The sequence below is a fragment of the Polypterus senegalus genome, chromosome 8 (genome assembly GCF_016835505.1).
Source record: "Polypterus senegalus isolate Bchr_013 chromosome 8, ASM1683550v1, whole genome shotgun sequence".
Lineage (NCBI taxonomy): Eukaryota > Metazoa > Chordata > Cladistia > Polypteriformes > Polypteridae > Polypterus > Polypterus senegalus.
In genome coordinates, this window is record NC_053161.1 from 186070608 (window position 1) to 186098487 (window position 27880).

Below are 27880 nucleotides of genomic sequence, written 5' to 3' on the forward strand. Positions count from 1 at the left end.
CACGGTCCAGCAGTTTCCGGCTCAGATACATAACGGGGTGTTCAGCACCCTCGACACATTGGCTCAACACGGCACCCAATCCTGTGGCGATGCATCGGTCTGGAGAATAAAAGGAAGAGAAAAATCAGGGATTTTAATAAAGGTGCTGATGTAAGGGCCAATTTCAAGTCACAAAATGCTTTATCTACTGTATCATCCCATACCACTTTTATAGGTGCCCGTTTCTTTGTCAAATTAGATAAGGGCAGCAATTTCTGAGAAATGTGGCACAAAGCGCGATAGTAACCAGCTAATCCCAAAAATGCCTGTACTTGCCGCTTATTTATCGGACGGGGCCAATTTATGATGGCATCAATTTTAAGACATTGTGGTTTCACGACACCCCCACTAGGTAGCCCAAATATTTGGCTTCTCTTAATCCAAAGAAACATTTCTTTGGGTTAATACGAAGTCCTGCAGCTGCCAGTGTGGAAAGTACCGTTTTCACCTGCCATACATGATCCTTCCACGTGCTGGAATAGATGACAACGTCATCTAGGTAGGCGGCACAATAGGAATTGTGGGACCGTAGCAGTGTGTCTACCAGACGCTGAAAAGTAGCTGGCGCCCCGTGCAAACCAAAAGGAAGGACCCGGTATTGCCAATGTCCACTGGGAGTGCTAAATGCGTTTTTCTTTGCAGAATCCGTTAAAGGAATTTGCCAATACCCTTTTGTCATGTCAAGGGTAGTTAGAATTGAGCGCTTCCTAGCCGATCGAGCAGATCATCCACTCGCGCATCGGATAATGCATCAAATTTGGAGACCGATTGAGTCGCCGAAGTCATTACAGAACCTCCAAGACCCATCGGGCTTAGAAACTAGAACAATTGGACTAGACCAAGGGCTATAGCTTTCTTCGATAACCCCTAAATCCAGCATTCGCCTAATTTCCAATTCCACTTCCGCTTTCTTTGCCTCCGGGAGTCTGTAAGGTCTCTCCCTGACAATCACTCCAGGGTCCGTAATAATATCGTGCGCAATCAACGCAGTACGTCCAGGTAATTCATCCACCACCTCGGGTACAGACAAGATAGCCTTTTCGAGATCTTGTCGCTGTTCTGGAGTCAAATTGGAACCAAAATTAAGTTTGGCACAGGACATAAAAAGTGAACTAGGCTGTCCGGAGGAGGGATCGGGTTCCCTTTCCTTCCACGGTTTCAGCAAATTAATATGGTATACTCTTTCGGTCGGTCGACGATTAGGTTGTTTAACTAAATAGTCGACGAGACCTTTTCTTTCTTTAATTTCATACGGTCCTTGCCAATGAGCTAATAATTTATAATGAGAGGTTGGGACTAATACCATAACACGATCACCCGGGACAAATTCCCGAATGGTGGTGTTTCTATTATAATAACGTGACTGTGCTGCTTGCGCTTTTTCTAAATTCTCTTTTAGGATAGGTCTGATCTTCTCTAGTCTATCGCGTAATTGCGATATATTCAAGAATATTTGAAGTAGGGAGTACCTCCTCCTCCCATCCTTCTTTTAACATGTCCAAAAGCCCCCTGGGTTGCCTTCCGTATAATAATTCAAAAGGAGAAAATCCTGTTGAGGTTTGAGGGACTTCCCGATAGGCAAACAAAACGAGAGGAAGCAACTGATCCCAGTTTCTTCCGTCCTCGTTAACTACCTTGCGTAACATCTGTTTTAACGTCTGATTAAAACGTTCAACCAATCCATCAGTTTGGGGATGATAAACCGATGTTTTCAGATGTTTTATCCTGAGTAATTTGGCCACTTCCTGAACGTTTCTGAAGTGAAAGGAGTCCCTTGATCTGTTAAGACCTCCTTGGGGATCCCAACACGCGAATATCCCTACTAATTCCCGTGCGATATTTTTTGAATTAGCTGAGCGCAACGGAACAGCTTCTGGAAAGCGAGTGGCATAATCTACTAGAACTAGAATATATTTAAAACCTTTTAACGAGGGTTCTAATGGACCAACGAGATCAATACCAACTCGCTTCAAACGGGATGTCAATCAGGGAAGGGGAATAAGAGGAGCTTTAGACCTTCTGGGTATCTGGCGAAGTTGACACTCCGGGCATGAAGTGCAAAATCGCCTGACCTCCTCATTAACTCCCGCCAATAAAATCTGAGTTTTATCCTCTCCAAAGTTTTTCGAGCCTAAATGGGCTCCTAGAAGGTGGGCATGTGCTAATTCACATACCTTTGAAAAGTACGTGGAATTAACAACAAAGCCCGCACTTCACCCTCGTGTTCTGCCACTCTATATAATAAATCATTTTTAATTACAAAGAACGGCATCGGTGGCATGGGATCTAGGTTTGTATAACCGTCAGTAGATACTACTGCATTTCTAGCATTTTTTAATGAATCGTCATTCCATTGTTCTCTTTTAAATGACGATGGAGTTAATAGGAACTGGGACGTTAAGTTTTGTATAGGATCTCTTTCGAGTTCAATGGGAGGGGCTACTGTCTCTACGTCTTCTGCGTCGACTGTATCAGCTCCCGCAGAGGACGATGGGACATCAAAACTTTCGCACTGGGTACCCGTATGGATCCGTGCTACTGAGGGACACGGCGTGGAGGCAGTCGGAGCATTATTCTCCATCACTAAGCCCAAATTCTTATTAGATGCAGTTACGTTATTACCGCTGTTAATTTTATTCCAATCTCTTCCTAATATGACTGGAAAAGGGGGATCGGGTAATACAGCCATAGCCATACTGGTTAATTTATGAGCTACTGATATTACACACCTGGCTGTTTATAATATTTAATATCCCCATGTATACATTTTAGACTGGTTTTCCCTTGAGTCCACTGTTGCGTAATACGATCGGGTAGCAACAATGGAAATGTTACTCCCGGAATCAAACATTGCCCTTACCTTTCTGCCATTTATAATAACTGCACCTGTATATGGAAGAGACAGAGGATTAATCACTGTGGCACAGTACCTTTCTCCCCTTACTACCGAGCAATCCATAGGCTCGTAGGCACAGTTCGGGGACAGATGTCCGATCTCCCCACACTTGAAACAGCGAGGGGACCGGCTAGTCTGTCCCTTCTACGAACGGCAGGTTCGGGAGTTTGTCGAGGGGGCTCAGGAGCTGCCCCACGTATCTGTTGGGTTCGGCGAGAGGACCTTTCCGACCGCCCTGATTTACAGGCTGCCCAATGACGTTCCGCTATTTGGATTAAGGTGTCCATATCTTCGTAACTGTGCTTTCTTACTTGTTGGGCGATGTGGTCAGGGAGGGCATGTACAAATGTCTCGCAGGCAAGGAGCTCAGCCATTTTGTGGGAGGAGTTGATGTCGGGCGTAGCCAGCGACACACCTTGCCCCAGGCTTCAAAGCCCTGCGATCTTAACGGCCTTTCTGGATCGAATTGCCACTCCCTCCACTCTCTCGCCTGTTGTTCTGGTGAAACGCCGTAGCGTTTGAACACCTCCAATTTTAGCGCATCATAATTGGCCGCCTGCTCCTCAGTTAAGTCGTAGTAAGCCCTCTGCGCTGTTCCCTTCAAATAGGGAGCCAGTAGGTACGCCCACTCCGACCTCGGCCACGCGTTCCGCTTAGCGGTACGCTCAAAAATCAAAAAATAAGACTCAATGTCATCAGATTCAGTCAAGGGGGTTAACTGAATTGGCTGTGACCGAGCTACCTCCGTCCGTACACCAGCACGGGAACGAGCCTCGGCTTCCGCCAATTGGGTCCTGGTTTCCCCCATCTGAATTTTCAGAGTTTGTAGATCTCCCACAATTGTACTTAGTACAGCGTTGAGGTCCTGTTCTTCTGTCATGTTGAACAAGTATCCTGCCGACTACGCCAATGTAATAAATAAAGAGTCTTTCAAAAATAGAAAAAGATTTGGGGATCGTCCCCATATATTGTCGTCCAGACAAAGTGAAAAATGGTTGATTCAGAATGACTTTTCAGTACAGAATGAATGAATACATGGTAACAAAATGGCGTTTAAATAACAGATGGGATGATGGGAGAGGAAATGGTTGGCAGGAAGTGACGATTGGAGGCGGGACCACGGAACCAACGTCATCGTGAGCAGACAGGAGTAGTTGAGTGTGGAACCGGAAGTGATGTCATTGGATGGGAACCGAAGTGATGTCATCGCGCCATTTTGGAACTGAAAATGGATGGGTTTATTTTTCTTCCAGTTTTCTGTAGGTAGAAAGAGATTCAGGTAAGTACCACGTGATAAATTCTTGTCTCGCGAGATTTCACTCACCTTTGGGCTCTTTGACTGCCTCCAACTCGCACGTGTGTGACAATATATATATATATATATATATATATATATATGTGTGTATATATATATATATGTGTGTATATATATATATATGTATATATATATATATATATATATATATATATATATATATATATATATGTATATGTATATATACACATATTATGGGGTGCCAAACAGGCAAATACATTCATTTTCTGAATATATAAAGTTGGCGTCGGAATATATAAAGTCAAAACTTTAAGATTCTCTGGTCTGATGAGACCAAGATAGAACCTTTTGGCCTTAATTCTAAGCGGTATGTGTGGAGACAACCAGGCACTGCTCATCACTTGTCCAATACAATCCCCAAAGTGAAGCATGGCGGTGGCAGCATCATGCTGTGGGGGTGTTTTTCAGCTGCAGGGACAGGACGACTGGTTGCAATCGAGGGAATGATGAATGCGGCCAAGTACAGGGATATCCTGGACAAAAACCTTCTCCAGAGTGCGAAGGACCTCAGACTGGGCCGAAGGTTTTCCTTCCAACAAGACAATGACCCTAAGCTCACAGCTAAAATAACGAAGGAGTGGCTTCACAACAACTCTGTGACTGTTCTTGAATGGCCCAGCCTGAGCCCTGACTTAAACCCAATTGAGCATCTCTGGAGAGACCTAAAAATGGCTGTCTACCAACGTTTACCATCCAACCTGACAGAACTGGAGAGGATCTGCAAGGAGGAATGGCAGAGGATCCCCAAATCCAGGTGTGAAAAACTTGTTGCATCTTTCCCAAGAAGACTCATGGCTGTATTAGCTCAAAAGGGTGCTTCTACTAAATACTGAGCAATGGGTATGAATACTTAGGACCATGTGATATTTTAGTTTTTCTTTTTTAATAAATTTGCCACAATTTCAAAAAAAAATTTTTTGTCTGTCAATATGGGGTGCTGTGTGTACATTAATGAGGAAAAAAATTAATTTAAATGATTTTAGCAAATAGCTGCAATATAACAGTGAAAAATTGAAAGGGGTCTGAATACTTTCCATACCCACTGTATGTGTGTGTGTCTGTGTATATATATATATACAGTATATATATATGACAGCAACACTCATAACATTGACAAAACAATTACATTGACAATCATGTTACGTTAATTTTAAAATGCTTCCTTTTCTTTTTCATAACTTCTTTAACACACTACTTCTCCGCTGCGAGGCGCGGGTATTTTGCTAGTAGAAAATAATTTAATATATATCGGGTCTGTGAGCACGAGGGTGGGGTGCGGAAGCTGTTGCTAATTCCACGAACTTTCTGGCAGCAAGTTTGTGAGTTAGCGCACGCCCACCTCCTAGGAGGCCACCTGGGCACCGAGAAAACATTAGAGTGTATTAATCTCCGTTTCTATTGGCCCAGAATTAATGAGGAGGTTCACCGCTTCTGTATTTCAGAATTGGGGTTGGGGTTCCAAAAGAAGTCCTTACGGACCAAGGAATGCCGTTTACCTCAAACGTTCAAGAAATGGCCTAGTTACTTAAAATAAAGCACTTGACAACCGCGTGCATCATCCTCAAACCGACGGTTTAGTAGAGAGTTTTAATCAGACTCTCAAACAGATGCTTCACAAGGTGGTCAGCGGGGATGGGAGGAATTGGGATCAGCTCCTCCCCCTCGTTCTCTTTGCCTACAGGGAAGTCCCTCAAGTTCTCACCTTTTGAATTGTTATATGGATGACAACCCCAGGGCATATTTTGGAAATTTTAAAAGAAGGTTGGGAAGGAGAGGCCCTTCCCTTAACTAATATTTTGGAGTATATCGTGCAATTACGTGATAGATTTGAAAAAATTCGGCCCATATTAAAAAGTCACATGGAGGAGGCGCAAGCAGCACAGGCCCACTATTATGACTGTGGCACGACACTTCAGGAGTTTCAACCGGGGGATTGGGTCATGGTGTTGATTCCCACCTCCCACTCTAAACTACTTGCCCACTGGCAAGGACCATACGAAGTTAAGGAGAGAAAGGGACTCGTCGATTATTTGCTGAAACAACCCAATCGTCAATAGAGGGAGCGGATATATCACGTGAATCTACTGAAACCGTGGAAGGAAAGGGACCCTGATTCCACCTCCGGCCAGCCCCGCTCCTTCTTTGCTCCGGTTAACACCCTTAGCTTCGGGTCTAATTTGAATACCCGACAGAGGTGGGAGCTTGAAGCAGTTATCTCATCCGTCCCGGAGGTGGTAGATGAAAAACCTTGAAGGACCTCTCTTGTTGCCCATGATATTGTGACGGTGCTCGGGGTCATAGTCCAAGAATGCCCCTATCGTCTTCCCGAGGCAAAGAAGGCTGAAGTGGAACTGGAAATCAAGCGCATGCTGGAGTTAGGAGTCATAGAGGAGAGTCGTAGTCCCTGGTCCAGCCCAATTGTCTTGGTTTCTAAGCCTGACGGGAGTTGGATGTTTTGCAATGACTTCCGTTGACTTAATCAGGTCTCACAATTTGATGCTTATCCAATGCCTTGATTGGATGACCTCCTTGGACAATATCTGACCACACTTGACATGACTATAGGGTACTTGCAGGTTCCATTAATGGATTCCGCAAAGGGTAAAACTGCGTTTAGCACCCCTAGTGGGCACTGGCAGTATTGTGTCCTTCCATTTGGGTTACATGGGGCTCCTGCAACTTTAAAGCATCTGGTGAACAAAGTGTTCCGCCCCCATAACACGTATAGTGCTGCCTACCTAGATGATGTCATCATCTGTTCCAGCAGCTGAAAGGAACAGCATGTCCGAACAATATTACGGATGCTGGGTGAAGCCGGTCTTAGAATCAATCCAAAAAAATTTTTCTTTGGATTGAAAGAATCCAAATATTTGGGCTACCTTGTGGGTCGTGGTACTGTGAGGCTGCAGTGCTCTAAAATAGAAGCCATTTAGATATGGCCCCATCCACGAACCAAGCGGCAGGTCCAGGCGTTTCTTGGCTTGGGAGGGTACTACCGTCGGTTTGTACCACAGTTTTCAGAGAGAGCCATGCCTTTGACTAATTTTACAAAGCAGAGGGCTCCTCACACTGTGGTATGGACTGAGACGACTGAGGCAGCCTTCGGTGACTTACAAACTGGATTCCAAAAAAGTTGGGACACTATACAAATCGTGAATAAAAACTGAATGCAATGATGTGGAGGTGCCAACTTCTAATATTTTATTCAGAATAGAACATAAATCGCGGAACAAAAGCTTAAACTGAGAAAATGTATCATTTTAAGGGAAAAATATGTTGATTCAGAATTTCATGGTTTCAACAAATCCCAAAAAAGTTGGGACAAGGCCATTTTCACCACCGTGTGGCATCTCCCCTTCTTCTTACAACACTCAACCAGTTTCTCAAGTTTAGAAATAGGAATGCTCTCCCATTCTTGTCTAATACAGGTCTCTAACTGTTCAATCGTCTTGGGCTTTCTTTGTCGCACCTTCCTCTTTATGATGCACCAAATGTTCTCTATAGGTGAAAGATCTGGACTGCAGACTGGCCATTTCAGTACCCGGATCCTTCTCCTACGCAGCCATGATGTTGTGATTGATGCAGAATGTGGTCTGGCATTATCTTGTTGAAAAATGCAGGGTCTTCCCTGAAAGAGATGACGTCTGGATGGGAGCAAATGTTGTTCTAGAACCTGAATATATTTTTCTGCATTGATGGTGCCTTTCCAGACATGCAAGCTGCCCATGCCACACGCACTCGTGCAACCCCATACCATTAGAGATGCAGGCTTCTGAATTGAGCGTTGATAACAACTTGGGTTGTCCCTGTCCTCTTTGGTCCGGATGACATGGTTTCCCAGATTTCCAAAAAGAACTTCGAATCGTGACTCGTCTGACCACAGAACAGTCTTCAATTTTGCCACACTCCATTTTAAATGATCCCTGGCCCAGTGACAACGCCTCAGCTTGTGGATCTTGCTTAGAAATGGCTTCTTCTTTGCACTGTAGAGTTTCAGCTGGCAACGGCGGATGGCACAGTGGATTGTGTTCACTGACAATGGTTTCTGGAAGTATTCCTGAGCCCATTCTGTGATTTCCTTTACAGTAGCATTCCTGTTTATGGTGCAGTGTCGTTTAAGGGCCCGGAGATCACAGGCATCCAGTATGGTTTTACGGCCTTGACCCTTACGCACAGAGATTGTTCCAGATTCTCTGAATCTTCTGATGATGATAGATGCAAATTCTTTGAAATTTTGTGCTGGGTAACACCTTTCTGATATTGCTCCACTATCTTTCTGCGCAACATTGTGGGAATTGGTGATCCTCTACCCATCTTGGCTTCTGAGAGACACTGCCACTCTGAGAAGCTCTTTTTATACCCAATCATGTTACCAATTGACCTAATTAGTGTTTATTGGTCTTCCAGCTCTTCGCTATGCTCAAATTTACTTTTTCCAGCCTCTTATTGCTACTTGTCCCAACTTTTGTGGGATTTGTTGACACCGTGAAATTTTGAATCAACACATTTTTCCTTTAAAATGATACATTTACTCGGATTAAACGTTTGATCTGTCATCTACGTTCTATTACAAATAAAATATTGACATTTGCCATCTCCACATCATTGCATTCAGTTTTTATTCACAATTTGCTTAGTGTCCCAACTTTTTTGGAATCCGGTTTGTAAAAAAGGCCCTGATGTCGGCACCTGTTTTAAAGGCACCTGACTTTTCACTGTCTTTTATCCTCCAGACGGACGCTTCGGACACAGGCCTAGGAGCCGTGCTGAGCCAGCCAAAGCGTCCATGGTGCTGAACACCCCGTCATGTACCTGAGCCGGAAACTGCTGGATCGGGAGACCAGGTATGCGGCGGTGGAGAGGGAGTCACTTGCGATTAAGTGGGCGATTACACAGTTGAGGTACTACCTCTTGGGTCGGGAGTTTACACTTGTCACGAACCATGCACTTTTACAGTGGATGGCCTTGCATAAGGAGTCTAACCTACGAGTCACAAGGTGGTTCCTTGATTTACAACCTTATAAGTTCCTGCTCCTTTATCGGAAGGGTTCTCTCCATGCCAACGCCGATGCTTTCTCCCGCATTCACGACCTCTCGGTGCAGAACACCCGACCCGACAGGTCTGGGCTGGGGGGGTCCTGTCACACACGTGTGTTTAGGAGACAACTAAAGGGCTTGAATACCTGTGATTCCATGCCAGACCAGGGGGTGGCGAAGTGCACTAATTTTCCCTCTCGATCTTTTGCAGACCATTCTAGGGAAATCCTGCCCAGCTCTGGGGCAGCCACTGACGTCACTTCCAGTTCCATTATTGATGACATCACTTCCTTTGCTGACCTTTAAAGCCGCTGTTTTGTCTCCAGAAGATCAGTTCTGTTTTTTACTTAGTTGAATGCACATGTCTTTGCTAATTAATTAGTTTTGCAGCCGGAAACAATTATACAGGTGGCTGCCCCAAACCTTCTCAATGTTTAAGGGTCATTTTTGTGACATTATATAAAAACTGTAAGGTCATTTGAGAGTGCGATATTTCATTGAAAAGTCTTCAAATTAAGAATTTGAACACGGAGAGACAAACAAAGATGAGTGCTCGGAGTTTGGAGATACCGTTTTATGGATGTGTAAGTTCTCATTTGCTCAACTCAGAGTTATTGCACACAATTTAAGCGAGGGGCAAGCAGCGCGGCCTCCACCCCAGCGTCGATCTTTACTTGAGTCAATCCCCCTGTGGCCTCCTGAGTGTCTTTCTATTCGATCATCAGTATATGTGTGTTTCCAGTTCACTTCACATTTTCGAGTCCATTTTCTACTTCACATAGTCCAGTCACACTGTCACCACCTCCTCCTCTACATTTTGATTACTTACCATGTATTCCTGCATTCCAAGCTCATTTGACAAAGATTAAGGAGAAAGTGGTGAAGATTGATTTACAACTTCAAATGCCACTTTCAACTGACCAGCAGAAAGCTGGTAAATACATTAATTCAATAAATAATCACAATTTGAGGAAACAGAGGCCAACAACAGCCACTGTTAAACATAACATAAAAAAGTATATCACTCTTCGATAATGGATTTGTGGATTAATTATTAAGTAGGGCTAAGATTTACCTCTTTAGTGTTCACTGAGACAATCACAGCACCAGCTTTTGATCTCAATCAGCAATATCTGCCTCCCAAAACAAAGTAAACCCAAGATCATAAAATCAATTTAAAAATCACCACCAGCTCAAATGTTTACCTCTCCTGCCCCCTCAGTCAGTCCACACAGTGGGTGTCTTTCTCACAGCACAGTAATCTCGTTACAAATGCTGCCCTGTTAAGGAATACCAGCACAAGTCTCACCTCCACTCGGCGATGTCACCTTTGTGTCCACCTGCGACCAAACTCCCCAATTATTAAGCTGACCACCACGACCTCCCTCAGTAACTGGCTCAAGTGAGATACGTGTTATATCAAAGTCACTCTTCTGATGTTGTACCCAATAAAATTGTAAATATGTACACCAATTTAAACAAACAGTTTAAGCAAATCTGTTATCGGTCTGTCGTGGTGAAAAAGGAGCTGAGCCGTAAGGCAAAGCTCTCAATTTACCAGTCGATCTACGCTCCTACCCTCACCTATGGTTCAATTTACCAGTCGATCTACGCTCCTACCCTCACCTATGGTCATGAGCTATGGGTAGTGACCAAAAGAACGAGATCGCGAATACAAGCGGCTGAAATGAGTTTCCTCCGCAGGGTGTCTGGGCTTTCCCTTAAAGATAGGGTGAGAAGCTCAGTCATCCGGGAATGGGCTCAGAGTAGAGCCGCTGCTCCTCCGCATCAAGAAGAGTCAGATGAGGTGGCTCGGGCATCTGATAGGATGCCTCCTGGATGCCTCCCTGGTGAGGTGTTCCGGGCACGTCCAACCGGGAGGAGGCCCCGGGGAAGACCCAGGACACGCTGGAGGGACTATGTCTCCCGGCTGGCCTGGGAACGCCTGGGATTCTCCCGAAGAGCTGGAAGAAGTGGCCGGGGAGAGGGAAGTCTGGGTCTCTCTGCTTAAGCTGCTGCCCCCGCGACCCGACCTCGGATAAGCGGAAGAGGATGGATGGATATATTAAGCAATCAACAATAGATAGCAATCAACAATAGATATAATAGACTTAGTATAACTTTATTTGCCACAAGATAGAAGTTACATAGTTAATAAAAAGGTAGATAAATAAGTAGATAAACATACACACACTTTGGTCTGAACACACACCAGAATGACTATGAAACAAGAAAAATAAAAAGAAAGAAAAGTTCTGAATTGGCTGCCACTGTCAGCATGAGACATGAACAGATGTATTACTGTTGGTATAAAGGAGCCCCCGTAGTGTTTCTTGACACACTTATGCGGAATGATTTGAAAGAACTCCATTTTATTGCGCAGCATTGTTCATAGTGGCACTCGGTTTAGTTTTAATCCTCTCCTCAGCTAGAAACTCCAGGGGGTCCAGGGTGCATCTATGACTGATCTTGCCCTTTTAATTAGCCTGTTCATTCAGTCGGTCTCTCTTGATGTGATGTATGCAGCTCAGCACACTGCAATGTAGAAAATCACACTGGTCATCAAAATGTGATAGAAGATGTGAATTATGCCACCTCCCACATTGAAGGAACGTGGCCTTCTAATTAAAAAAGAGCCTACTCTGCCCTTTCTTACAGAGTTAAAAACACTTTTTCCTTTTAACACGACCCACATCCATCCCTGTTATGGTGGTGCAGTTAAGTAGCTTAAGTCAAATCAATCAGCTATTTAATAATGGAGGAGGGATGGTCACAGTTTAACAGAACAATGCAATTTAAAACATTTAGTGAGCACAAGGGGGTTTGATTAAATCTGAAAGCAGAATCAAAAGCTATGATTGATTCAGTGGGTAAAGTGGGTACAGGTGGCCTTTAATGAATTGAAAAGGTTTGTCAAACCTACTGACAAAAATAGAAGTTATGCACGGTCAGTTACACCTGTCAGCCTAAGCTAGCAAACCCCTTATTTCACTTACTTGTCTTCTCTTGTTGCAGCTGTGCATTTCAGCAAAGTTAAGTTCCTCTTTCATCTCCTCCCTCCAGATTTTACTGTTTCTTAACACAATTCTGTGCCCCTACTTGTACAAACCTTCATCAACATAAACTGATAAGACAATTCTAGGATCCCAGCAGCACTGTATGTTTAATTCAAGTAGTGAATACTGCTGACCCACAACTATGTAAGATGTTCTTCATGTTTCAGAGTCTGTTGGACCTTCACTCCACTCCCAAGATTCTGATAATCTGAAATGAAGAGCATTGAGTTACTGTCAGCATGCTACAAACTGTCTAATGTTACATAAACCATAACACAGAGCCTGTTCTAAAATGATTTTCAAGTGTCTTTAGATATAAGTGATGAAGTTTTAATGAAGCTGATTCTTGCTCTTTTCACAGAGAAAAGCAAAAGCTGCTGTTTACTGGAACATCTCAATGGATGTGAAACGGGACACCTGTGATGTGGACGCAAATATCATGGAGAAAACTGTAAATATTAAGGAGGAGGACTGTGAGTGGGAGTCCATCTACCTTAAACAGGAAAGTCTGAACATCAAGGAGGAGGACAGTGAACTGCAGCCAGTGGGCAATAAAGAAGAACCTGAAGAGAATTCTGTCAGTATTGAGACACATACCCATACAAATATGGACAGTGTAAAAGAAGACAACCTTCAAGAAAGAGTGGTCACCAGGTTAGACTCTTCTCATAGCAAACACTGTTCATCTCCAAAGCCTTCTATTAATATGAAGTCTGAATCATTAGAGTCTGAACCAAAGAGGGCTGTGGAAACCACATCTGTTAGAGCTCAGAAAAATAAGCGACCACCTTCAAAGAAGTCTGGAAAAAGTAAGTGCAAAATAAAAATGTGTAAGATTTAGGGTTGGGGTTTATGAGCTTGAAAGGTTGGGTCTTGTGAATTATGTGAGAAATATAGAAATAGAGTGAAAATACTTTATTTTATTGTGTGTTTAAATTTAGTGCGAGATTTCATCAATTGTAATGTAAGATTTAGCAATTTGCAGTTCTTCCATTATAGTGACTTTATGCAAAAGTCCTCAGCCTATCCTCGATAAAGAGTGCTATACAAATGTCCAAGAGCAAGACAAAGGTATTGATCCCTCTGGAATTTCCTGGGTATCCATATTAATTCCTCTTAACAATGTAGTCCAATCTTCAACTAAACTCTGATTTCAGACAGCCTCAGTTATCCTAAACTACTGTAATAACACAAACAATTCGACAGCTTCTTGTCAATCCTGAACACATTGTTTAAACATTCACAGTCCACTCCATGACCTTCCTATCTTTACAGACTGGTTGGTCCTTCTTTAACAGTAATGACCTAAACACAACTTTTTGTAGCTACTGATCAGTAATTAATTTTAACCCATTCCTTTATTCCAAACCTTTTCAGTTCCTTCATCCCTGAGTGCCCTTTTCTGATCAGTTCTCTTTAGGTCAGGCCACAGCATCTCGTGTCTCTTATTGACAGAACACCTGTTACTGTATGTTTAACCCTTTCTGTTTTTGATTTCTTCCTGTGTTTGGGCTCATTGTCCTGTGACATCACTTAACTTTTGTCAAACTTCTACTATCCTAATACTTTTCTGTCAGATTTCTTGATAATATTTTCAATTCAGTAACCATTGATCATGTCAAGTGTTACAGGCCATGAAGAAACATGCAGGCCAAACCATAATGCTCCTTTCACCTTGAGTCTTTAGTATCAATGTCCACTTTTGTCTTACCTCCAAACATGGTGTTGCAGGTTTTGACCAAAGACTTCAACTTTTGTCTCATTCACTCATAGAACATTGTCTGTTCATGGAACATCAAGATGATCTTTTACAGGTTTTAAGATGTAAAGTGATGGTTTTGCTAGATTGCATTGATCTCATTTTGTTGTCCTTCTGTAAACTACATTGTTACACTTTTTTCTCAATAAGAACACAAGGATAGAGACTTTCAGAAGTCCCAGAGACTTCTGCAGGCCCTTTGCTCTGCCTGTCTGGGTTCCTATTCACCTCTGCTTTCATGCTGTGATCATTGTGGGTTGCCCTTTCCAGTAGTGAGTTTCCTCCATTTTTGTAGGCATTATGACTTTCTATGCATTGCCGAACACCCAGGTGTTCCAAAATTCTTTTATCACATTTACCAGCTTTACACATCTCTTCTGTTCTTCTAAGGTTCTTGTGAAATCCTTAAAGAAGTATTTGAATGAAATGTCAAACCTTTGGATTACACGTTGAAGTGGTGGATTGGAGAAACAACTTAGACTGACATGTTGACATCATTCTTAAATCATAAAGTGAAAAAGACTGTGTGTTCTGTGCTAGTCCGTGCTCCATCTATGTGAATGTGCATTAAATATGACTTTTGCTCCTAAACACTTTGGTTTTTTTTTTTTGGTAGCTATTAAGGAGCAGAGAAGCAGTTTATTAGTTTTAATGCTTTTTACAAGGTTTTTTTGTTTTTGTTTTGTAATTCACACAACAGCAGGTGTTACTCCAGTCTTACTCCAACCTTTGGGTTTGTGGGGCAGAGGGTGAAGAAAGCTTTTGTAGTAGCCGACAAGTCCGTGTCATAGCAATAAACAGGCAAACGTAAATGTGATTTCCAAGCAGAAAGAAGTTAAACATTTTACATATGATGCGGGATGGATTCAGAATAATTAATAAAATCTCAGCATTGGGTAAATAAGGAGGTTAAAAAGAAGCTGCAGAGGGAAAAAAAACAACTGAATAAGTCATTTAAGATGAATAACCCCAATTCTAACAGTAGTGCATTTGAAAGCAACCATTAGGAAAGTTATGAGGTCTCTAAAAGACAGTTAAAGAGAAATTTTGCAGCCAAAGACATTCTTTCAGTATTTTAGGAGTAAAATAACAGTTAAGGAGGAAGTGAAGTGCCGCATGAACAATAAAGGAGAATTACAATACACAGATAGTGAAATATAAAATGCTCTAAACTTTCCATTTTCTTAAAATTTCATATCTGAAAAAGTGGATAGCTGCTCAGTTGTAACAGGAACTACTAAGGAGGTACTGATGGATTTGGAAATTGTAGAGAGAGAAGTGCTGCTGAGATTGAATTGGTTGAATTCAAACAAATCTCCAAGACCAGATGCTATTTATCCTCAAATGCTTACAGAGTTTAGTGAATACATATATAATCCTTTGATGGATATTTTTTAGTAGTCACTGCACACTGGGACAATTTTTATGAACTGGAAAATGTAATCCCATTAGCATAGAAAGGGTGATTGGGAAAATTAAAGTATCAACAGGTCAGTAAGCTTAACTTGCATCACACGAAAATAAATTAAAGGAATTATTAAGGAAAAGATTGAGTTACACATGACAAGAACAGGAGTTTTACTAAACAGTCAGCATGGATTCAGATGAGGGAGGTTGTGTTTTACTAACATGCTGGGAATCTATGAGGAACCAACCAAAGGATATAATCAAAGTGGAACATATGATATTATTTATCTGGACTTTTAGAAGGTATCTGATAAGGTGCCACTAAACTAAAAGAAGTGAAAGTTCACAGTGTGGTGTGCAGATGGGTGCAGAATTGGCTAAACATAGCAATCTTAGGGTTATGGTGCGAGGAACCCTATCAGAACTGGTTGGTTGTAAGAGTAGTGTCCTACAAGGGCCAGTGTTAGGGCCACTGCTATATAAATATATTGTCACACACGTGTGACTGGGAGACAGCTGAATGGCCTAAGTGATAGAAATACCACGCCAGACCAGGGGGCGGCAGGGTGCGCTGACTGTTTTTCTCAATCTCTCTGCATGGAAAATCCTGCAGGGTTCTGGCACCAATGATGATGTCACTTCCGGTTCCAACAATGTTACTTCTGGTTCCGGGTCTGATGACATCATTTCCCTTACCGGCATTTAAAGCTGCCATCTTACTTTCAAAATATCCAAACTATTTTGGACTCAAACCTGTGAACATCTATTTTCAATTTTCTTTAATTTTGCAGCCAGGAAACAATATACAGGTGGCTGCCCCAAACATTTATGATGTCAGTGACACATCTTTGTGACAGTGGCTTTTTAATATCGATCGAATTTTCCCAAATCTATCGCGTAACTGCGTGATATATTTTAACATATTGGTAGAGGGAAAAGCCTCTTCTTCCCATCCTTCTATTAAAATATCCAATATTCCTCGAGGTTGTCATCCTTATAACAATTCAAAAGGAGAGAACCCTGTCCCTGCTGACCACCTTGCAGAGCATTTGTTTGAGAGTCTGATTAAATCTCTGCTAGACCATCGGTTTATGGATGATACACCGTGGACTTTAAATGCTTTATTTTAAGTAACTTGGACATTTCCCTAAATGTTTTCAGACATAAAAGGCATCTCTTGGTCTGTAAGGACATCTTTAGGGATGACGTTAAAGTCCCATACATTTTCCCTTGCGATAGCTTAAGACGTGGCTGAGCGCAACGGAACAGCCTCTGGATATCGAGTAGCATAATGATATAAATGATTTGGATAGGAATAAAAATAACAAGGTGGTTAAGTTTTCAGGTGATGCCAATAATCAAGAATCTGTTAAATCATCATAGAGGGATTCAGACAGTACACAGGCTTGGGCAGATTTGTTGAAGATGAAATTTAATTTAAGTAAATGCAAAGTATTACATGTAGGAAGTAAAAATGTATGGTTTGTATACACAATGGAAGGTGTGAATATCTAAAGTAAACCTTACGAGAAGGATTTATGAGTTCGTAGTGAAGTCATCACCACCGACTCCTAGAGAGTTCAGAAGTCATTAAGAAGGCTAAGAGAATGTAAGGTATTTAGCGCCCTGATGTGTGGAGTACAAGTCACAGGAGATTATGCAGAGGTTTTATAAAACACCGCAGGCCTCATCTGGAGTACTGTGTGCAGTTTGTGTCTCCAGGCTACAAAACAGACCTAGCAGAGGTAGACAAGTCCAGTGAAGAGTGACTAGGCTAATTCTAGGGATGTCGAGGTATTAGTTATTGTGACAATGGGGGTTCTGCTCCATGCTCCCATCTGCATTTTGGGAGCTCTTGAACCCGACACCGTCGGTAATGTCACAGAGGAGCTGGAGAATGAGGCACAACAATGTAACAAGGGGATGGTGCAAAAAGTGCAAAGTGCTTTTATTAAAACAACAATCAAAACCAAAGCAGTGTTCAAATAGATAAGTGCAGCATCTCTCAAAAATCTTCAAATAAATAATCCAATAAAACGCTGTGAATTAATGAATTTTTTTTTAGGATTATTTAAAATTGGTAACTGGTTATTTGTTGACAGAGCAGAAAGGACGCAGACAGATGAGACTTACAAGCATATCACAGAAGAGATTGCTTCTTTACTTGCTGTTTAAAGTTCTAATTTTTCTTGGCTCAGATAAACAGTTTTATCATTCCCGGGCCTTAAAGATGATTTCTGATGTTATGTGGAGTTGTTGCTGTTGTTGTTCCGGGTTCAAATGGTCCTTTTCTCTCTTCAGATTTGACTCGTCGTCTTTTCTATCTGTTCCTTTGTTCATGGTGCGCTTTGATTCTGTCTTTTTATCAACTCACTGTTAGGCACCTTACTATTTCCTCTGCACCTCTGTGACTCAAGAGGGTTTGTAACGAAACTCCCGTCTTGTAATAATGGCTCTTTTTAAGTTTTGCCAGACTGCTTAGGGACTTGATCAGAGGTTGGGAAGAGAGGCTCTTAGAGTCAGTTCAGGGCGTCCATGTCCAAGACTCTATGGAGAGGAGCTTACACGTCAAAGAAAGTTTGTGAACTGTTTGCTCTGCACAGTGTGGATGGCTTGCCACCTCAAAAGGGAGCAAATTGTCAGCTTTCAGCCCACACAGAGAAAGCATTTTCTGCTTCTTGGCTCCCCAGACAAAAAATATCCTCAGTCTTCATCCACCAAAAGAGACAGAAAATGCAGCTACATTTAAAGTTGGATGTAGACCCTGGTGATTGAATTAAAGCCCCTTCTAGTTGCTGATCCAGGGCCTGCTCATAGGCTCGTTATTTTTCCCCTCACAAACAGGCAGGTTCAGTTCTTGGTTACAAGCCTAAAATGAATGTCAGTTTTGGTGTTGATTTCTTTGAACACTCTGAAAAGCTGCAGCCTATACTCTGATTTACACCTTTGTGTTTAGATGAATTACTGAGCTGATAACTGGTATGAGCTGCGCTTCAGCCATTCATTCAGGATTACAGGGTGAGGGGGTGCAACTGACTTTCTGCGTCCTTATTAAATCTTCTGTCTTAACAGGTCTTGAGTGCCACTAAAAATCCTATTAAAATTGCGATGCCCACTTCGACCTGCACAGTCATGGAGTATCTGGTTTTGTGACATAAACACTTGATGTGTGGCCTGTGTAGCTCCCCCTCCTAGGCCTAGTGTGGCAGGTGGTCTGTGTCTCAGTGACCCTTGTGTGATGTCTGGAGATTTGTTCTGCTGACCAGAACTATAAAGTGTAATTGTGACATTGGTGACCAGTATTTTTATTGTTATTTAAATTGTGCTTATTTGTGATGAACAAGACAGCATTTGTCATAGTTTTGTAGAAACAAAACATGCAATGAATTAGTTTCAGTCTCATATAATTTCTTCTAGTCTCTTATTTTAAAATACTAGCACAGTGAAATGTTCATAAATTGTGCATGATGGTAAAATGTAAGTCTTTGTGTTTTGATCACATCGTGTATTTAGGACTCTCCAATACCTAGATATGCTAGGCCTTACATCCGTCTTATTTTGTGCATCTTGTTGCATTTGTTCATTGAACATTACACCCGAGCATGGGTGCCACACATTTTATTGTTATATATGTATTTAGAAATGTTTGTCTAATTGTTAGTTTCTCTTTGAAGAATATGAGAAAATAAAGCAATTTTGTTGTATATGACATTTTTTTTCTTTCTGAAGTTGCTGTATATAATTTTTATTTAATCCTTTTGCCTTTGTTAATTTTCTTAACAAGCAGTGGTGCAATGAGATAAGCACTTTATATTGCCTATGCAGCTTTACCACTCCTCAGGTTGGCATGACTGGTCTGCCTCAGTGGTCCTCCCAGTGATGTTGTGCGGAGATTTGTGCTCATGACTGGGTAAGTCTAAGAGGAGGTGGCAGACAAGGAACAATCCATGAATGGCTCTCTTGCTCATCTTGATCCATTCACACAACTTGTAGAGATTGAATTCCCTAACAGCAACGCTTGTACAGTGGCATATAAAAGTTCAGCAACCCTGGGCTAAATTTCTCTTACTGTGACCAGCCAAGTAAGTAAAAGATGACCTGATCTCCAAAAGGCATAAAGCTGAAGATGACAAATTTCTTTAATAATTTAAACAAGATTACTTTTTTATTTCCATCCTTTACTGTTTTAAAGTAACAAAAAGGTCAAAGGGCATGAAGTAAAAGTGTGGGCACCTGCATGGTCTTTACTTAGTAACACCCCATTTGGCAGAAATCACAGCCTGTAAACACTTTTTCTGGACCAATAAGAGTCTTTCAGTTCTCATTTGGGGGATTTTCACCCACTCATATTTATAAAAGGCTTCTAGTGGTGTGAGATTCTTGGGCCGTCTTGCATGCATTGCTCTTTTGAGTTCTTTTCACTGTGAAGCCCAGGGTGTGTACAGCCACCCTAACCCAACACAGACAGGCAGGACACAAGTTTCTCCACACAGCACACCTTTATTTACAGGTGAGAAGTGCTTTCTTTGCTCCTCACAAGAGCACAATGTCTAAAACACCAAGCACAGTCTTTCTTGTCTCCTGTCCTTTTAACCTCACCGGTTTTGTTCCTCTTCCTCCCTACTCTGGCCATTGAGTAGTGATGACTACTACTCTACTCCATTCATCCTCTCCATTACACTGACCTCCCTCTCATTTACACACACATATTCTGTCTTGATCCAACTAACCATCATTCCTCTCATCTCTAGAGAATATCTCCACCTCTACTGGATCTCCTCAACCTGCTCTGTACAATCGCTACAGATCACAATGTCATCAGCAAACATCATTGTCCATGGGGACTCCTGTCTAATCTTGTCTGTCAACCTATCCATCACCATTGCAAATAAGAAAGGGCTCAGAGCTGAACCCTGATATAATCCCACCTCCATTTTGAATGCATCCATCACTCCTACCGCAAACCTCACCACTGTCATACTTCCTTCGTACATATCCTGTATAACTCTTACGTACTTCTCTGCCACTCCCAACTTCCTCATAGAATGCCACAGCTCCTCTCGAGGCATTCTGTCATATGCTTTCTACAGGTCCACAAAGACACAATGCAACTCCTTCTGGCCTTCTCTCTACTTCTCCATCAACATCCTCAGAGCAAACATTGCCCCTGTGGTGCTCTTTCTTGGCATGAAACCATACTGCTGCTCACTAATCATCACCTCACTTCTTAACTTAGCTTCCACTGCTCTTTCCCATAACTTCAATCATGTTGTGGCTCATCAGTTTTATCCCTCTGTAGTTACTACAGATCCTGCACATGCCCCTTATTCTTAAATATCAGCACCAATACACTTCTTCTCCACTCCTCAAGTATCCTCTCACTTTTCAAGATTCATCTGGTTAAAAACTCCACTGCCATCTCTCCTAAACACCTCCATGCTTCCACATATATGTCATCTAGACCAACGGCTTTTCCATTCTTCATCCTCTTCATAGCTGTATATGTAATAAACATATTTTGCTGCATTTGATGTTCAAAATTATATCGTCATATGTAAATATGCTCTGTATAAAGTGGCACAGGTTGTGCAATATTATAACTGTATTGCAAGTTTACAGTTTGGTCTTTGTATTTATAAGTAAAAACAGTTCTACAAGGAGAACTTGAACTGATTGAGTGCATTTAGAGCTCTTGAGATAAAACTGTTTTTTGAACTGCAAAGTCCCTACCGGAAAGGCTGAGAAGCGTTTGCCATATGAGAGCAGTTCAAATAGACAGCATGGCTGAGGCAGCATATGCTTGATGCTGTGTCCCGATAATTCTCTTTCTGATCAGCTGCTGTAGAGCTGTGATTCCACATTCGGATACAGTGGGATAAATACTTGAGAGTAACAACGCTAAAGCTAATACGGTATTTGGAATAGTTTGGCCGTTCCGTTAACCATTATACTGTTACAGGTTAATTATGATCAGATGCCTTAAATTAATTAATAATATGTGGTTAATTTCAGTGTATTTGATAAAGCCGTGTCAGGGATGCGGATCTAAAAATGAAAGGGAAACCACACTGGAATAAAAGCTCTACATTGCCACTGGGTTGTCGCCAGTTTGCAAAACCAAGCACGAAGAATTTAGCTGGCGTGAAAATTTGTGTGGCTTTACACCAAGTTTAGTTTTTATACATCTTGATGTGAGCGTGGAAACAGGAGTATGCAACATTTTTGTGCGTACACACCATTTATACATGAGGCCCCAGGCGTCCAATGACCTTCTTCCTGCAGCACCTTCTGGCGTGGCGGAAGTGCTGCTAAACAGGGTCTAGTAAACATCCAGGCACCTCCTGGCGGTGGCAATGGGCCCCAGCAAGGTTGAGCTTCCATGCTCCAAACCTGTGGCCCTGTTTCAAGCCAAGGTGGTTGCCCTCTATTGGTCTGGTGGAGACAGTATCCAGAATAAGCCCTCTCTCCCTGTCTTGCTTTGCTGAAGGCATCACTGCTGGAAATGGGCCCAGGCAGTCTGTCACACCACAGATTGTCGTTAATGTTCAGATCAATGAACTGAGAGAGCCATGACAAAACATTAAGCTCCTTGAGGAGTCCCTTGTGAATTCTGGGGTGCTGTTCTGATCATTATCCTTTTGTAGAAGCCATACTCTTTTCATTTTTAGCTTTTATAGATGGTGTGATGTTTGCTTCAGAATTTTCTAATATTTAATTGAATCCATTCTTCCCTCCAACAGTGAACATTTCCTGGTGCTCCTGGCTTTAACACAGGCCTGAAACATGATTAATCTTCTCCTATCCTTAACAGTCAGAGACGTTTTCTTGTCATGGAATTCTGTGCCATTTTTCCTCCAAACACAGCTTTGCACATTTGGCCAAAAAGTTAGTTTTTGATTTCATCAGTTCACATGGTTTGGTTCCAAAATGCATCAGGCTTGTTTAGATGTTCATCTACAACCTTTGAATGTTTCTTTTTTATGGCTCTTCCTTGGAGGTTATATTTCTGGTGGTGTTGCTGTACATTAGAACAGCATCACCACAGAGTCTGACTACAAAAGACCACCAGGAAGCTTTAAGACACAGGGATTTAGATTTGCCATTCTAGCAATGCTATGAGCAGTTGTCTTGGTCTTCCAGACCTTAACTTGATTTCCACCATTGCTGTTAACTGCCATCTCTTAATAACGTTACCAACTGAGGAGGTGGCTACTTGAAAACTCTTTGACATCTTCTATAGTCTTTTCCGGCTTTGTAACTATAAATTATTTTATTCTTCAGAGTTGTAGACAGCTGCTTAAAGGAGCCCATGACTGCTGATTGCTGGGACAAGGTTTGAGGAGTCTGAGAATTTATACAGCTTTGAATATTGCGGGATACTCTTGGTTTTTTTTTTTGTCCTGTTCTGATTATATGTCTGGTTCTTTTCAAACAGTCCCATTATTGACAGCTAAGACACATTTGTTTCCTTAACGGTTTTCCTGCTTTCACTGCATTGTTGAAAGTCTGTGTGCTTAGCCGAGTGTTGTACCTAAATGTTTCTCATTAAATTTGTTGCGGCAAATGTCTTTGCTTTAAACACACCACAACTAACTTTTTCATTTTAAACTTTATATATAAAATTCCTATCACATTTAATATACTTTAAGATATTTCCACACAGCAGTTATTTTCTTCATCAGTTTCCACTCTGTGCACTCTTGTCAGTTGTACATGTACCCTCAGTTTAACATATTCCATGTCATGAAATCGGTAGACCAGTCAACCAACTACAAGCCGATTTCACAATAAACAGCAAGATTTGGGCACTTTTAATTCAAGAATGATTAATTTGTGTAACACTACTGTTTAATTCAGTTGTATTTCTTCTTTATAGCGCTCCTAATTGAGTGCAGGCTTGGACTGATTGATGTTTGCAGAGATCAACAGAGATGATAATTACGTACATGAACACACACATTGGATCAATTAGACAGTAAAACCTGGCAAATTTTAGCTTAGTCAACATAAATTAGTCCTGATAGTAGACACCCTTTAACATTATAATGGTGAGTATAAATGTCACCAGCGTGTCACAAAGGTTAGCAGTCCTGGTTTCACCTGCCACTCCCCTGTAGAGCTGAAACACCAACAGCTGCACTCATCCTCAATTTTCTCATCTTCTATTTTTTCTTCGAGGTCAGTGCAGCTTCTGTAGGCCTGTGCACTGAGGCGTCACTCATCCATTGCTCTGTTTTGCTTTGGTGAATGAAAGAAGACATTTTGTTGTTTGTTTTGGTGTCAAGTGGATTTAGTTCAAGTGTGTATTAATGTCAGAACACATTCTAATTATTGAAGGTGCACTTTTCATGCTTGGCATGGCATTCTGTTTTATACAGTACCCTCCATAATGGCTGAGACAATGAAACATTCTTCTTGCATTTACTCCTTTAATCTACCATTTAAAATTGCAAATTTAATCATTCAGATCTAATTAAAGTGCAAATTACTGATTTTCATTTAAGGGGATTTGCAAACATTTCATTCACACCTTGTAGAAATGACAGCACTTTTTCTGAATCGTCCTCCCATTTCAGGGCACCATAATGTTTGGGACAATTGGTGCCAGAGGTGTTCCTCAGGTGTGTTTCATTGCTTTAGTCTTGCAGGCCTAAGACGCCTCAGATTACTCTTATCTACAGACTACCTTTGGTCTCTGTAGTTTCCATTGCTCAACATGAGGGCAAGAGCTGTGCCAAGGAAAGTCAAAGAAGCTGGAAAATAATAATGAAATCATTTGAGACATCGGAAAACTGTCTGGGATATCAATAACAAGAAAGAACACACTGGTGAGCACAGTAATCATAAAGGGACTTGTTGGCGAAGTAAGACCACCACTGCTGAAGACAGCAGACGTTGCTGCAGATTTAATTTTGATCAGGACTTGCCTACCCTGATGGTAAAGATATTGCATGTATCTCTCTACCATCTTAAGTATACCATCCCATACAAATAGCATTACATGACTCAGAGTGACAGAGATTCTTCACCAGTCAGGCAGTTCACACTGAAAAGCTGCCATCACCAAATAACCCACAGCTGTTAAGACCTGTAAGAGAAAAGGGGTTGTGTGATTTCTGCATGGTGGTCTCTGTAATGAAGGCTACAGTTCAGCACACACTTCAAAGAGACAGTAGGGAGTCTAAATCAGCTAAGTCATCATCATGAGCCAAAATGTCATTGTAATACATCAAAACTCACACCATGTGTAGCCTGTCAAACATCAGAATGTGAAATGTGCAATGAAATGAGATTTTCTATTCAGTTCTTCGTTTTTCCACCTGGAGTTTCTAAAATGCCAACACAAAGTCTGCATGGGACTTACAAATGCTCAAAGCATGAGGGAACTTTAAGCCAATTTAAATGACAAGTTCTAGTTTTATAAATCCTAACTTTTGCATAAGAAACAGCTTTCATATAAGTGGCCGAGTAAAAGGACGTTTTATACATGTGGCTCTACTGAGCAGTTGTAATAAAGGACTTAAAATTAACAAATTAAGTGTGTTATTCAAGTACAACAAAAGTTTTATAATAGCTTAGGCTGATCAAAGGTTGTTCCTAATTTCAGCCATCATGTATTTAATTTGAGATAATGTTGATAATAAGGCAGCGAATTGAAAAAAAACATTTTTTTTTCCTTTTTGTTTTAAATTTTACACAGGAAAGAAAGATAACTGCAGTGTGGAATGTGGCAGAGAATTCTGTAACAGGAGTCCTCTTCAGAATCACATGAGAGTTCACACTGGAGAGAAGCCATATTGCTGTAATGAATGTGGTAAAACGTTTTCACATATGAGCAATCTTCAGATACACAGAAGAGTTCACACTGGAGAGAAGCCATATTACTGTAATGAATGTGGTAAAAAGTTTTCACATATGACCAGTCTTCAGAGACATACGAGAGTTCACACTGGAGAAAAGCCGTATTGCTGTAATGAATGTGGCAAACAGTTTTCAGAGATGGCCAGTCTACAGCAACACACTAGAGTTCACACTGGAGAAAAGCCATATTGCTGTAATGAATGTGGCAAACATTTTTCGGAGACAGGCAGTCTTCAGAAACACACGAAAGTTCACATGGGAGAGAAGCCATATTGCTGTAATGAATGTGGTAAACAGTTTTCACATGTGACCAGTCTTCAGAGACACACTAGAGTTCACACCGGAGAGAAGCCGTATTGCTGTAATGAATGTGGTAAAAAATTTTCACAAATAGGCCATCTTCAGAAGCACACTACTGTTCACACTGGAGAGAAGCCGTATTGCTGTAATGAATGTGGTAAACGGTTTTCACGAAAAGGCCATCTTCAGAAACACAGTAGAGTTCACACCAGAGAGAAGCCATATTGCTGTAATGAATGTGGTAAACAGTTTTCACAAATAGGCCATCTTCAGATTCACACGAGAGTTCACGCTGGAGAGAAGCCATATTGCTGTAATGAATGTGGCAAACAGTTTTTACAGATGGGCAGTCTTCAGATGCACACGAGAGTTCACAAAAGAAAAAAAACAGTAGAAGTTCAAAAATCAGTCCAGTAAAACAAGAACCCTTCAGGACCCAAGAGTAACGTTCAGTCCTGTCCTGAAAAGTAAGCAAATTAAACTATTGTTGAGAATTGAATCTCAAAGAGAAGCCATATTGCTGTTTGGAACGTGGCAAACAAATCTGTCAGAGCAGTACACTTCAGAGACGCACCAGAATTCCCACTGGAGAGAAGTACAACTGAACTGTCCTGAATAAAGAGTGAGGTTCACTCCTGCCTGGACAGTAAGCACATGTAAGTGACACAAATCTATCTTACTTAGTGTTGTATCAAATAAAAATCAACATGGAGGAGACATAGCAGTTTATATCTTTTTTCCTTTTCCAGAAACAAAATAAAGAACAGGGCGTCATACAAACGGCTTCTCACCAAAGCCCCTACAACCTCCACCGTGTGCCTAGCTCTGTTTTCATAACATACGTATTACATATAGAACTATTTACAATATATTATACACATTTCATCAGAAAAATGAAAAAAAACACTTTACAATATACATAGCCTCACACAATAAATAATAGTTCAGCTTTGTAATATTATATATTTTGCTATTTTAATATAACAAAAAATATATAAAACATACCTTGACAAAAAAAGAACAAACAGCTTCTTGCCAATGCTTATTAAATAATAAATCAAATCAATTACTAATAATTATAAACACAAACTATTAATACAAAATCAATAAAATAAAATGTAAAATAACAATTTAAATCCAAAGTATACACTGAATTATGTTTTAACACTTTGGCAGCACACTAAAAGAAGAATTTTTTTTTTTTAATTTATTTTGTTTTTGTTTGTTTGCTTTAGATAATAATACATTTAAAACTGTATTTAAGAACTGGGGGTGGGGTGGGGGGGGGGGCACATAACTTATTACCAAATAATATACATGTCAACTTAGTAGAATAAAATTAGAAAAGGCTTGGCGAGAGCAGACTTACCTGTACAGCATCCTCCATCGCCCGAGGGTGCCTGGTGTCTGTGGGGAGTCGCTTTTATTAGCATCCGTACTCCAAAAGATGACACTAAGTTTACACAAACAATTTCTTTTGGGAAAATTCATAACTGAAAGATACAAAAAAATTAAAAGACAGAATACACTTTGCTACACAAATTGTAGTAGTCTATGTGGCCAACAATTCTCACAAATCAGAATCTTCTGGGCCACAAAGAATTCAGACTGGGTGCCACCTCCACTGATCTACACCAGGGGCTGTCAACGCTTTGTCATGGTATACCACCCCAAAAATATAAATGTTCTGAAATACCTGCATTTTATTTTGGTGTTAAATTGTTAATAACTGAACTGTTGTTATGTTAAACTTAAGATGGAATTTCTTTTTTCACCCAGAAAATGTTCTTTCAGAGAGCTTTTATAAGGTGCTAGCAATGTTAACTTGTCAAAGACATGTTTTAGAATGAATTTCAAAAGGATTTGATATGTTAGGACTGATAAGCACTGGCAGTGTGTCGCGATGAGGAGGTCACTTCAGCTGTCTGTGCTAATACTGGAAAAGCAAAAGAAATGCCAGCAATTGTGTCTCAAATGTTGTAAGTCTCCTCAGGGTCAGTAAATATTATTATTACCAGTAACTGCGCACTGCACGATAATGTACAGTGAATATTCCTTGAGCATTCCTAGTTTTCATCCTCTTTCTCTGTACGTTTACCATTTGCTTGCTTAGGGGTTGATGTGTTTGCTGCTTCCTGAGCAGCTTTTCTTTTGTCTACCCTATGCATCTCTTCTTTCATCTGCATCTT

General features: G+C 41.2%; 1 protein-coding gene across 3 annotated transcripts in view; it reads left to right on the forward strand.

Annotated features, from left to right (window-relative positions):
* Positions 1-27880, forward strand: part of LOC120533516 (gastrula zinc finger protein XlCGF57.1-like) — a 695777-nt gene that overhangs the window by 610847 nt on the left and 57050 nt on the right. Inside the window, exons 1-3 of one of the 3 annotated variants that reach the window (XM_039760436.1) lie at positions 9848-9892; positions 12726-13173; positions 25231-26579. In XM_039760436.1, the coding sequence (XP_039616370.1) occupies positions 9854-9892; positions 12726-13173; positions 25231-26108 (1365 nt within the window). In that variant the 5' untranslated portion in view covers positions 9848-9853 and the 3' untranslated portion in view covers positions 26109-26579. Of the gene's footprint in view, positions 1-9847; positions 9893-12725; positions 13174-25230; positions 26580-27880 lie in introns of those variants that run through there. The other 2 variants (XM_039760437.1, XR_005634526.1) reach the window with 2 other exon arrangements.